The 13,118-nt window shown below is 42.1% G+C and overlaps 1 protein-coding gene across 1 annotated transcript in view; it reads left to right on the top strand.

The window, feature by feature from the left end:
- Window positions 1-13,118, top strand: part of NSD2 (nuclear receptor binding SET domain protein 2) — a 139,994-nt gene that overhangs the window by 72,425 nt on the left and 54,451 nt on the right. The window contains exon 10 of the mRNA XM_063125913.1: window positions 12,823-12,954. Coding sequence (XP_062981983.1) covers window positions 12,823-12,954 — 132 coding nt within the window. The remainder of the gene's footprint in view (window positions 1-12,822; window positions 12,955-13,118) is intronic.

Genomic DNA, 13,118 nt, shown 5'->3' with positions numbered 1-13,118 from the left:
CACACATGACATCAGACAGATGGGTCCTTTCCATAATTGCACAGGGATATCGAATAGAATTTGACACAATACCACCATCCGGCATCATGTGGGCCACAACTCCCTCAATACCACTAAAGCAAGAGGTTCTATCCCTCTTAGCAAAGGGAGCCATCATCAAAACACCAAAATCCCAAATACATCAGGGATTCTACTCCCGCTATTTCACCATACCAAAAAAGGATGGCGGCCTACGTCCTATTTTAGACTTAAGAAGACTTAAACACTTACATAACCCCAAAGAAGTTCCAGATGATCTCCCTAGCAAACATACTACCACTGCTCTCAAAACACGCCTGGTTTGCATCAATAGACCTGAAGGATGCATACTTTCATATCGACATACATCCCCAAAGCCAACAGTACTTAAGATTCCTCATAGGACAACAAACATTCCAGTTCACAGTACTTCCATTCGGCCTATCCACAGCACCACGCGTGTTCACAAAGTGCATGGCTGTAGTATGTGCCTACTTACGACAGAAAGGAATACAAGTCTACCCTTACATAGACGATTGGTTGATAGTTGCACAATCCCGCCAGTCGCTGCTTCAAAACCTAAACACCATACAACGATTACTTCAAAATCTAGGCCTTTACATAAACTCAGAAAAGTCTTACATAATACCAACAAGATCCATAAAATTCATAGGAGCAACCCTCAACGCAAACCTATGCAGAGCGTTCCTCCCGTCAGACAGAGCAACAACAATCATCACACTAGCAAGAACAATACGACGACGAAACAAACAAAGGGCCATCACCATCCAGAGAATGTTAGGATTGATGGCATCCACCACTATGGTGATAAGACTTGCACGTCTAAAGATGCGAAGAATGCAACTCTGGTTCACAAGAGTATTCAATCCAAAACAAAACGCAAGACGAACCACACTTCACGTACCACCAGAGGTGTTAAGATCACTACTATGGTGGACGTCTCACCGCAACCTATTAACAGGGGTCCCCTTCCACCCCTCAGAACCATCGGGCGTCATAACAACCGATGCCTCAATGGTGGGATGGGGAGCTCATTACAAGAACCTCACAGTACAGGGACGCTGGACTGGCAAGGACAAGGACAGACATATCAACATGCTAGAACTACTTGCAGTCCAAAAAGCACTGAAGGCATTCCAAACACAGCTCTACCACCAGCATATTCAGATAACATCAGACAATACAACCGTAGTTTTTCACCTGAACAAGCAAGGCGGAACCAGGTCGAGACCTCTAGTTCTGCTTACTATCAAAATATTAGAATGGTGCAATGCTCGTGGCATCACCGTTACCGCAGTTCACATCGCAGGGGAGCACAACCAACTTGCAGACCAACTCAGCAGAAACATGACATCTGCTCACGAATGGCAAATTCACCCAGATGTCATTCAGAGCGTATTCGACAAATGGGGCACTCCATCCATCGACCTCTTTGCCACAAACGGCAACAGCATCTGCATCCAATTCTGCAGCAAAGCAGGATTAGGACACCAATCGATGGGAGATGCTTTTCTCCGCAAATGGAACACAGACTTCTTCTACCTGTACCCACCAATTCCTCTACTAACAAGGATCTTAGCAAAGATAATAACCGACAACACCGACTGCATCGTCATAGCCCCATGGTGGCCCAGGCAACCTTGGTTTGCCCCTCTCCTAGACAGATCACAGGGGAGATTCTGCAAGCTACCGATGAGAATAGACCTGCTTTACCAGAGCCAAGGCCGAATCCACCATCCAGATCTGGACTCTCTACATCTGACAGCCTGGAGGCTAATGCCAATGTGAACCAAGGTGATTACCCACCTGAGTTACAGGCCATACTGGATGCGGCCTTAAAGCCATCAACAAGACTTTCTTATAAGAGAAAATGGGAAGCCTTTTCAAAGTTTGCTATAACAAAGGACTCTGACCCACAGAAATGCAATATAAATGTAATTTTATTGTTTCTGTTACAGTTAGTTCAAAGAAACCTAAAGTATTCATCAATAAGAGTGTACCTGGCTGCAATTACTGCATACCATGATAAGTTAAACGGATACTCGGTATTTGTACACCCAGTGGTCCAGAAGTTTTTAAAGGGCCTTCATAACTTGCATCCCCTTGTTAAATCTCCGTTTCCGTCATGGAGTTTATCTGTTGTACTCCATGCCCTGTTAACCAAGCCGTTTGAACCGTTGGCCCCAGTTGATTTGAGATTAATAACACTTAAGCTTGTTTTCCTCATCGCAATCACCACTGCCAGAAGAGTAGGTGAATTGGCAGCACTCAGAGTGGATGAACCGTACCTAACATTCCATCGAGATAAGGTTGTGTTGCGTCCAGACAGTCAATTCCTCCCGAAGGTGGTGTCATCGTTCCATGTCAACCAGGACATCATTCTTCCAGCCTTCTTCCAAGCTCCCACATCAGACATTGAAAGGTCGCTTCACATGCTCGATGTTAGACGAGCACTGGCATTTTACAAGTCACGCACAGACTCCATCCGCAGATCACAGCGACTCTTCATCTGTCATAGTGGCCCTCGGAAGGGTCTACCTGCATCAAAACAAAGGATATCATCATGGATAGTTCAAACCATATCTCTGGCTTATGAACTAGCAGGCATGACACCCCCAACGTGTGTCAAAGCCCATTCCACCAGAGCAGTCGCAACATCTACTGCATTCAATAGGGGCATCTCTGTCACAGAACTATGCAGAGTGGCAACATGGTCAAAGGCCACAACTTTCATTCGGCATTACAGACTCGATATGAGAGCTAGAGCCGACTGTTCATTTGGAAGAGCGGTCCTGTCATCAATCCTGCACTGACACCTACCCACCTCCGGTAAGTGAGCTTGCTAATCGCCCATATGTGTGATGCACAGAGACCACGAAGAAGAAATGCAAGTTGCTTACCTGTAACTGTAGTTCTTCGAGTGGTCATCTGTGCAGTCACACAACCCACCCACCGTCCCCGCTTCGGTTTGGTGCCAAATTATATATATAAAACAATTCCTCCTCGGTACTGAGGCTTAGGTCTCAGGAGAACTGAGGAGCTGGGCGGGAGCTCTCCTGACATGCGCACCAGGGTGTGGGGGAGGGTTCCCGCCAAAAAGCTCAGCTTTAGAAGTTTCCCGACAGTAGCTCGCGCAGGCGCAGAGCCCATATGTGTGACTGCACAGATGACCACTCGAAGAACTACAGTTACAGGTAAGCAACTTGCATTTCTCCACAGACCACACCAGTTGTTTGAAAGTAATTAGAATTTATTAACATAAGTAAGTGCGTGAACAAGATATTTGGATCTATCCACATGACTGTAGGTACAAGGCTGGTGCTCTATGTTGGGGCTGTGTTTTTGAGCAGGCATGGCATAGAATGTATTAGGGTACATTCCTATGCTGATGCTTGTAAGCCTTTGGGCATCCAGTACAGAGCAGGAGGAATGGCAGAGGCAATATTCACCTCTGCATTCCTCCCACACGGCAGTTTAGCTAGAATGACTTTTCGCCCATCTAGCTGGGGCTCTGTGGAGCAGAAAGGAAGGAGGTTGAGGAGGCTTGGGGATATGGCATAAGCCAGCCTCCTCAGCCCCCTCGCTACCAACTGGCATGCCCTCTTTCTGTATTCTCTGAGGTTGCCTTTGCAACCTCGGGGAGGCAGCCAATAAGGTTCTCCCCATGCCCGCTGCAAGGGGGGTGAGAGGTCGGATTCCTGGCTCAGAATTCTTAGGATTCCAAAGTATCCTATGCCCCCTCCCCCCAGACTCTGTCTAGGGGCTATAGGATAGCTATCTCCATGGCTCAGCACAACTGAAAACAACACGCCCCACATTCATAGGTAGTTTGGTTGGGAAATGCTAGTGTTGCCTACCGAGGCAGGGGAAGAATGTAAGTATCTTAAAATAGCTTTAACCCACAAGAACAGTTCTTAATATGCTTACCATTTTCCTTTTTTATTGTTATTTTTTACAAAAGAAATCTAAAGTGATATTAAACATTTGAAATCAACATTGAAAGCATCTATGAACTTTCCTCTGTTACAATTGATAAACTATAAGAAGCACAACAGCAAAATTTTACAAAAACATGTTCTGTGTGGCTCCTGTAAGATGGATGAATTCTTTGAGTCAGTTGACATAGCCCAGTTAGGAAATGCAGTTGCATAATGCGGAGCAGTTGTAAAATTCCAAAGTAGTTTTCTAAAGGAGAGGGGAAATACAGTTTTACTGTGCGAAATGGGGAAAAGAGATATCTGAAAAGGGTTTTGGACTTCAGTTTTCCTTTGAACTGCAAATGAAAAATAAGCAGCATTTTTGACATCATAAAAATGCTTACTTGTTTCAATTGTAACATGTACTAGAAATGAGGGCTGGCAACACAAGATAAGACAACTTTGCAGACATGAATGTCATGTTATTGTCGTTAGTGGCCTATTGTACTTGTGGCCTTGGATCATATCGCTTGACTTAGGGCCAAGCAGGCACAGAAGATTAGAGCACAAATTTATGTGGATCTATGTTTATTAGAAGAAAATGCTGAATATCTAGATTTCCTTGACTCGGTAACTTGAGAAGGAAAATATTTACTTTTAAAAAAGAACTGGCATCTTTATAGGAGTTTCATCAAACTTCAACTCATATATCTGAGATGGGGCATTATTTCTCTTTGTTATTTCACTGATGGAGAACATGCCATAAGAGGCACATTCATATTGGCCATTCAGCAAGATAATGGATGAGCTGGGATTTGAAATTAACATCTTCCAGAAATACATGCCTAGTGACATTTTGGGGTTAGTTGTGGGGACAGAGTGCTATAACTCTAACAGCAGCCAACACTATAAATCTAGCAGCATATCATACACAATGTTTGCATTAGCAAACTGCAATACATAGACATCTCCTAGACCTAACCATCCACTAGCTTTTACTGACCATGAATCATACAAAATAAGGAAGTCAAATACAAAGCTTTTCAATTAGTATTTTGATAAAACAGTAGTTCTGGTTTGAATAATAATATTTTTAGAACTGAGTATTGAAAGTATGCTGAATCTTCCACATACCTGTTTGCTAACTGGAGTCTGGGTTCCAAAGGGCTGCTAAGGTTCATCATACTTGTACTTGCATAGCAGAACTTTTGATTTATTTTCTTTGAACACCACAGTTTCAAAAGCAGTTTGTCTTGCAGTGTGGGGAATCTTAACTTGTTCATAAATGATTTGGAATTAGGAGTGAGCAGTGAACTGGTCACATTTGCTGATAAACCCAAATTATTTAAAGTATTTTAAACAAAAAGGGATTGTGAGAAGCTCCAAAAGGATCTCTCCAAACTGGGAGAGTGGGCGTCCAAATACCAAATGTGGTTCAATGTAAGCAAGTGTAAAGTGATGCAAGTTGGAAGAAAAAATCCCAAGTTCAAGTATAACCTGATGAGATCTGAGCTGGCAGTGACTGGCCAAGAAAGAGATCTTGGGTTTGTGGTGGACAGATCAATGAAAACATCAACCCAGTGCGTGACCCCTGTAAAGAAGGTAAACTCTATGTTAGGCATTATTAGAAACAAAATTGAAACTAAAACTGCCAGTATCATACTGCCTTTATGCAAATCTATTGTGCGGCCACACTTAGAATACTATTTACAGTTATGGTCACCACAACTAAAAAAAATATATTGTAGAGCTGGAAAAAGAGTAAAAAAGGGTGACTAAAATTATCAAGGGGCTGGAGCATTTCAACTAAGAGGGAAGATTACAACAGCTGGGATTGTTTAGTTTGAAAAAAGGAGACTAAGGGGGAACATGATAGAGGTGTACAAAATTATGCATGGTGTGGAGAATGTGGCTAGGGAGACATTTTCCTTCCATAATCCTAGATCCCATGGTCATTCCATGAAGCTCATTGGTGGGAGATTCAGGCCGATAAACGGAAGTACATCTTCACATCGCACATAGTTAGACTATTTTTATTTATTTATTTATTACATTTTTATACTGCCCAATAGCCAAAGCTCTGGAATTCACTACCACAAGATGTAGTTATGGCCAACAATTTGGATGGTTTTAAAAGGATTGGATAAATTCCTGGATTGTCATGAATACAGCAGGACCAATTCACGCTGCCCAGGGATGCTTGGTCCCTGGGTTGTTTAGCATGACATGCAAACCAGGTACTCTGGCTTGACAGGTAGAGATGAGCTAGAGTTTTTGGTTCATATGTCACACTAAACAACCCAAGAATGAAGGGGTTGGGTTGTTCAGCTGCTCCTGCTTGCAGTTCCCTTGGTTGTCAATCTCTGCAAACCAGGCTGCTGCTGGTGAGTGAAGGAGAGAAGAAGGGCTGACAGACAGCTCCCGCCCCTCCCTGCCCACAGAACTGCTCCTTTCACCTCCTCTCCCAGGTCAGAAGAGAAGCTGCTTCTGCTCCCTCCAGGCCTGCTGGGAGGGGAAGGGGGGAGGCAGGGAGCTTGGACTCCTGGGTCGAAGGTCAGAGATCCAGGAATCCAAACTATCCTGTGGTCCAGCAGACCCTACCTAGGGACCACAGGATGCCCTCTTAGCCGCTATGCTATAAAAGAAGAGGTTTTATGTTTAATATATTCAGATCAAATTTGTGTCATAAGCAACAGGCATAAACAGTAGTGGAATCACTGATACAGCAGAATTTGGCACCGATTTCTTTTAATAAATGAAAATAATATATTAAAGTTTTATTTTTTAATGAAGACATGATTATAGTTCAGTATTTCCTGATTTCTTATAAAGTGAACTTGCAGTTATTGAAGTAGGGAGTTGAAACATTGTGCAAATTATGGAAAGTTACTGTAACCATCATAGGACAAATATGCATAAGAGATATTTTTAATTAACTAATTTTATGCAATGCATCAAAGGTGACTGGCTGTTACAATATGCAACATTTAGTATAAATTTTGTTTGAAATTCTGATTATTCAGATTACTGGGAATGTTTTATTTTTATTTATTACATTTTCATTCTGTCCATTAACTGACATTCTATGGTCAGTTTACGAACAAAGCTTAAAAAGTACAAAATGCAACAACACAGTAAAACGTTGTATAAAACCAAAATAGTAACCAAGATAAAAGCCAGCAGCAATGCAAAGATCTAAAACTGTTATAAAAAAGGAAATTTTAAAGGCACAGTTACAAACAATTCCAACAAGGAGAAAAGATAGAAGACAACAGAGGAAACCAATGTGGCTCCACAAAAAGCTTAGAGATGACCTGAAAACAAAAAGGGATACATATAGGAAGTGGAAGGAAGGCCAGGCTACAAAAGAAGAGTACAGACAGGTGGCGCAGAAGTGCTGAAATGGTGTCAGGAAGGCTAAAGCTCAGAATGAGCTGAGATTAGTGAGGGATGCTAAAAGCAATAAAAAGGCTTTCTTCAGATACGTAAGTAAAAGACAGAGGAACGAAATGGTGGTTCAACTGCTTAGTGAGGATGGCAAATTGATAACAGACGACAAAGAAAAGGCTGAAGTGCTCAATTCCTACTTTGCCTCAGTCTTCTCCCAAAAGCGGGACTATGACCCCCTGGAAAAAGTGAAGCAGAAGTTGAGGGGGCAGGATTACAGTTTGAGATTGATAAACAAATGGTCAAAGAACACCTAATTTCCTTGAATGAGTTCAAAACTCCAGGGCCCGATGAACTGCATCCTAGAGTAATGAAGGAGCTAGCAGAAGAACAGTCAGAACCTTTGCAAAATCATGGAAGACAGGTGAGGTGCCGGACGACTGGAGGAAGGCTAACGTCCCTATCTTCTAAAAGGGCAAATAGGTGGAACCTGGGAACTACAGACCAGTCAGTCTGACATCCATCCCTGGGAAAATTCTGGAGCAGATTATAAAGAAGTCAATCTGTAAACACCTTGAAATCAATGCGGTGATCACTAGAAGCCAACATGGATTTGTCAAGAATAAGTCCTGTCAGACAAATTTGATCTCATTTTTTGATAAGGTAACCTCCCTTGTGGACTGTGGAAACGCTGTGGACGTCATATATCTTGACTTCAGCAAAGCTTTTGACAAAGTACCACATGACATTCTGATTAACAAACTAGCTAAAAGTGGGCTAGATGGAACAACTATTAGGTGGATTCACAGTTGGCTACAGAATCGGACTCAAAGAGTACTTATCAATGGAACCTTCTCCAACTGGGGAGAGGCAACGAGTGGGGTGCCGCAGGGCTCAGTCCTGGGCCCAGTGCTCTTCAACATTTTTATTAATGATTTGGACAAGGAGGTGCAGGGAACGCTGATCAAATTTGCAGATGACACAAAATTGGGTGGGATAGCTAATACCCTGGAAGACAGAAACAAACTTCAAAGTGATCTTGATAGGCTGGAGTGCTGGGCTGAAAACAACAGAATGAAATTTAATAGGGATAAATGCCAAGTTCTACATTTAGGAAATAGAAACCAAATGCACAGTTACAAGATGGGGGACACTTGGCTCAGCAATACTACAAATGAGAAAGATCTTGGAATTGTAGATCGCAAGCTGAATATGAGCCAACAGTGCGATATGGCTGCAAGAAAGGGCAATGCTATTTTGGGCTGCATTAATAGAAATGTAGCTTCCAAATCACGTGAGGTACTGGTTCCTCTCTATTCGGCCCTGGTTAGGCCTCATCTAGAGTATTGCGTCCAGTTCTGGGCTCCACAATTCAAGAAGGACGCAGACAAGCTGGAGCGTGTTCAGAGGAGGGCAGCCAGGATGATCAGGGGTCTGGAAACAAAGCCCTATGAAGAGAGACTGAAAGAACTGGGCATGTTTAGCCTGGAGAAGAGAAGATTGAGGGGAGACATGATAGCACTCTTCAAATACTTAAAAGGTTGTCACACACAGGAGGGCCAGGATCTCTTCTCGATCCTCCCAGAGTGCAGGACACGGAATAACGGGCTCAAGTTAAAGGAAGCCAGATTCCGGCTGGACATCAGGAAAAACTTCCTGACTGTTAGAGCGATGGTGGAATCAGTTATCTAGGGAGGTTGTGGGCTCTCCCACACTAGAGGCATTCAAGAGGCAGCTGGACAAGCATCTGTCAGGGATGCTTTAGAATGGATTCCTGCATTGAGCAGGGGGTTGGACTAGATGGCCTTGTACTCCCCTTCCAGCTCTGCTATTCTATGATTCTATAACTAAATCCACCAGCCTACACACTGCCTTGTTTTAATTTGATTTTACTATTTTAAAATTTCATACTGGTTTTTAACATATTAATGGTTTGATTTGTTTTAGAATCATATATTGTTCTATATTATATGTATGATTTTATTTGTATGCCGCCCTGAGATCCTTGTGATATAGGGCGGGATATAAATGTTTTAATAAATAAATAAATAATAAATATATCAGCAGAATCCCTAATCTGTCTTGGTTGCCCAACAAAATACAATACAAACACTCACAATTGGCACGTGAATAGATAGGAAGTCTAGAGAAAGAGATAATTTTTATAGACCATGACAAACGTACTTCCTCCCCAACCCTCATGGCTATGTTGGCACTATACCCAATATCCAGGATGGCACAGCTTGGAGAGACTGACCCCTGCCTGTTCCCCTACCCAAGTTTCGGTAATGCGCACCAAGTTGGTCCTCTCATCCACAGTTAAATCGTGGATGATGGAGATTTCATTTTGGACCAACCTGGCTTTCAGCAACAACACCAGTCCTGAGGGCAAACTAGGAGTCAACTGATTGGGGGAAGAACCACAAGCATGGATGGACTTGAAGTGTCTAGGCCCTTTCTCAGCTGGTCCCAGCACCATATCTCCCCCTAGCTGTAACCACAGTTATGGGACACCATCCCTTCCTAGGTTATCCAGATAAATTATAAAATTTCAGTGTAAAATAAAGAGCCCCTAGCCTGGCAGACATCCATCCACCTCAAACTTCAGCCCAATGTTAATTGGGGTGGGGTGGGGGGCGAGCTCTCTGTTGGATGTGGCCCTCTCTTAATGTTGCATCTCCCAAGAGCAGGAACTAAACCACGAAATAGTTTTGAATGTCCCTACCTGCTCTTCTGTTGTCCTGGCTGCTGTACCCTTCCACTGGTTGCTGGGGTGCCTTGGGCTGGGCAGCTACGACGCTACACGCTAAAAGCCACAGGTTAAGTGCCAAAGACCTTTTGGCTCTTGCACTTTAGTTTGTGTCTCTGCCAACATGCAGCACTAAATACCTGAAGGGAAGAGAGACAAACAACTTCAACCATTGGAAAAGACGCCCTCCTCCTAGAAATAGTCTCCACATTAATCCATGATATTGTGCAAGTGGAAATTCAGGTAAGCTAGTACAAATTTCTGCCTGGCTTGAGTTAAGAAATGCTGTACATGAAAGCATTCTTGTTGAACTTCTGGGATCCCACACTGATGGTAGTTGCACAGTTGTCTTAAACAAAATGCATTTGTTGTATGTGTGTTGCCACTGCAAGAAGATTCTTCTTAATGCACATCATAAATTTATGGTGCTGCATTTTAAAGTCATTGTAACAGTTTTTTAAACATCTTTTTTATGACAAAGCAGATTTTTCTTGAAGCTGTTATTTTAGGACAGCAGAGGTGTAAGCAGGTCTGGATCCCACAAGGCAAATCCATGTGTGGAAGCAAGCTTCTGCTTCTACATACACATCTCAGTGCACATCTCCATATTCATCAAAATGCTTATCCAGTCCCTGTTGAATGGGTGGGTGTATCTTTTAGGGGGAGGGGGGAGGATGCATATCCTCATTCCAGGAGCCAGAAGTGTGAGTAGTGATGTGCACTTTATTCCTGTTTTAGTCAAAACTGTGTGTGATAGGAAAGTTTGTACAATATTTGTACAATATTTGTACAATAAGAAATATTTTAAAATGTTTATTTTTCACCATTCTCCCTGATAACAGGTATCCAAGATGGCTTACAGTAAGAATTAACATTACAATAAACCAGAATTTTAAACACTTTGAAAACCCATTTTTATGAATAAAACAATAAAGTAATATAAAACAATAGCCAGTAGCACAACAGAAGAAATTACCCTTTCCTAAAAGAAAGTTTTTTATTTGCCAGGAAGGAAGGGTAGAGGTTACACTAACTTCCCTGGTGACAGAGTTCCAGAAATGGCATGAGCCGTCAGTGATCAAATGCTGCTGCTAGTAACTACTTGTCTCATTGTGTAAAGTGGAGGAAACCAGGCCTGGGCCTCAGAGACCTGAGCATCTGGGCAGAGTCATATTGGGGATAAGTGGTTTTGTACAGTCCAGATTATTTAAGGCTTTATTGGTTAGTATCAGAACTTCAAATTGGGCCTGGAACCAATTGGTAACCTATGAAGTTACTGGAGTGCAGACATGTCTTTGTGCCACTGCATCTTCATGTTTATATTCTAGTATATGTTCACTATTGTTTGTGTAAAAAAAAAAAAGTACTGGAAAGCTGGTATACGATAATGTAAATAAACCAGTTAAGTATGCATGCATTTAGGTAGGACAACATTTTGGACCCAGTTTGGATGGATTAAAACTTTGGGCCTATTTTTGTTGTGTGTATTTAAGACAAGTTATGTGTTGGCTAATATGCAGTGGCTTTCTTTTACTAGAATTCATATAGATTTGGTAATTTACTCCACAAAATTCTACAGGAGTAATCTGGCAATTTTCCAGGATTTAGGATTCTTTCAAAGTTCTGTGCCAATAACCAATACTGCAAGAAGAAGACTGAATTCTGCAACCTGCATAAGTTACACACATTAAAGAAACCTCTCTCCATGTGGGTGGCAGCATATCTAATCCGTTCCCAGTGGCAGAGCAGAAAAACTTTTCAAGTATTTTTCCTATGGAGAAAGTGCCTTCAAGTTACTGTCCCATCTTTGCTATGAGAACAAGGGCTTTTCGATCGTTCGGGATTGGGTTTGTTTGTTTTTAAAAAAGAATTCTCTAGTGAGCAGGAATATTTTCTGGATGCTGAATTCTACACTCAGTTCCAATGTATATGGTTGTATATTACAATCACAGAACACATGCAACAATATCTATGAAGTTTCATGAACTCAGATTTAACTACAACAACGATTCCTGCCTCCCCCTATGCATTTCCTAGGATTGGAACCAGAGTATGGTAGTCACACCTTTGTTATGACTCAATGATATCAGTGGAAGTCAAGTGTGGCTAACTTAGTCAGGATCCAAGTCTTAATCTTTAGTCATTTCCCACCTGAATGGCCCTTGTGCTTTTCTGACCCTTTATTGCCTTCCATACATACCCACGCACACCCACCCTTTTCTCATATTCTTTCTAATAAAATTCTGGAATGAGTCGAGATAGATAGACTTTTCATAGCCCACTGATATTTCACTGGACGCTATGTAGTGTTGTTTGCTTCGACTGTGGGGTGCTACAAAATCTGCAGGGACAGTTCCCCTCACGAAAGCACTGAGCACTTGTGCCTTGCTCTTGAGCAGTCAGGCCCCTCTTGGAAGTTGGCTCTCTGCCAATTTTACATAACTAATGATGCAGTGAATCCAAAAAGATTCTGAGAGCACTTTCAGTTAAATAAAATCTCCAACCTCCTATCCACAGGAAGGCACTCAAGTCAGAATATGAAACAGTTCACTAATTGATCATTTGACAGTTATGTCACAAATGCCTCTTTTTCATTTTTGTAAAGGACAGCTTTCCTTTAGTTGGGAGTAGTGCCTGTTAGGTAACAGAGGAATTGGTGTAGTTGTCTTTTCTCACAAATCTGACTGTAAACCCAAATGCCAGAGATTTTTAATTCATTCTTATCTTTAGATTTCAGATGGTCAAGGAGATGAGCGGTCAGAGTCGCCCTATGAAAGTGCAGATGAGGGTCTAGTAGAAGCATTGCAGTCATCCAAAAAGTCTGACCGAGGAGCTGCAGCAAGAAAGGAATATGTTTGTCAGGTAAAGAGAAATCAATTTGAGCAGGCTTTTATTCCTCACTTAAAATAGTGGAAAAAATGTGAGAATTTCAAAGTGAATCAGCAAATCTGAGGAATATTTTGAAATTGTCATCTGAGTAAAAATAAATAAATCTGTTGTATATTGTTTGCAAGTAGCATTAAAAT

This window comes from Elgaria multicarinata, chromosome 5 (genome assembly GCF_023053635.1).
Source record: "Elgaria multicarinata webbii isolate HBS135686 ecotype San Diego chromosome 5, rElgMul1.1.pri, whole genome shotgun sequence".
NCBI lineage: Eukaryota > Metazoa > Chordata > Lepidosauria > Squamata > Anguidae > Elgaria > Elgaria multicarinata.
The sequence above is the reverse complement of the archived record's forward strand: the minus strand, read 5'-3'. Positions and strand labels throughout refer to the sequence as shown.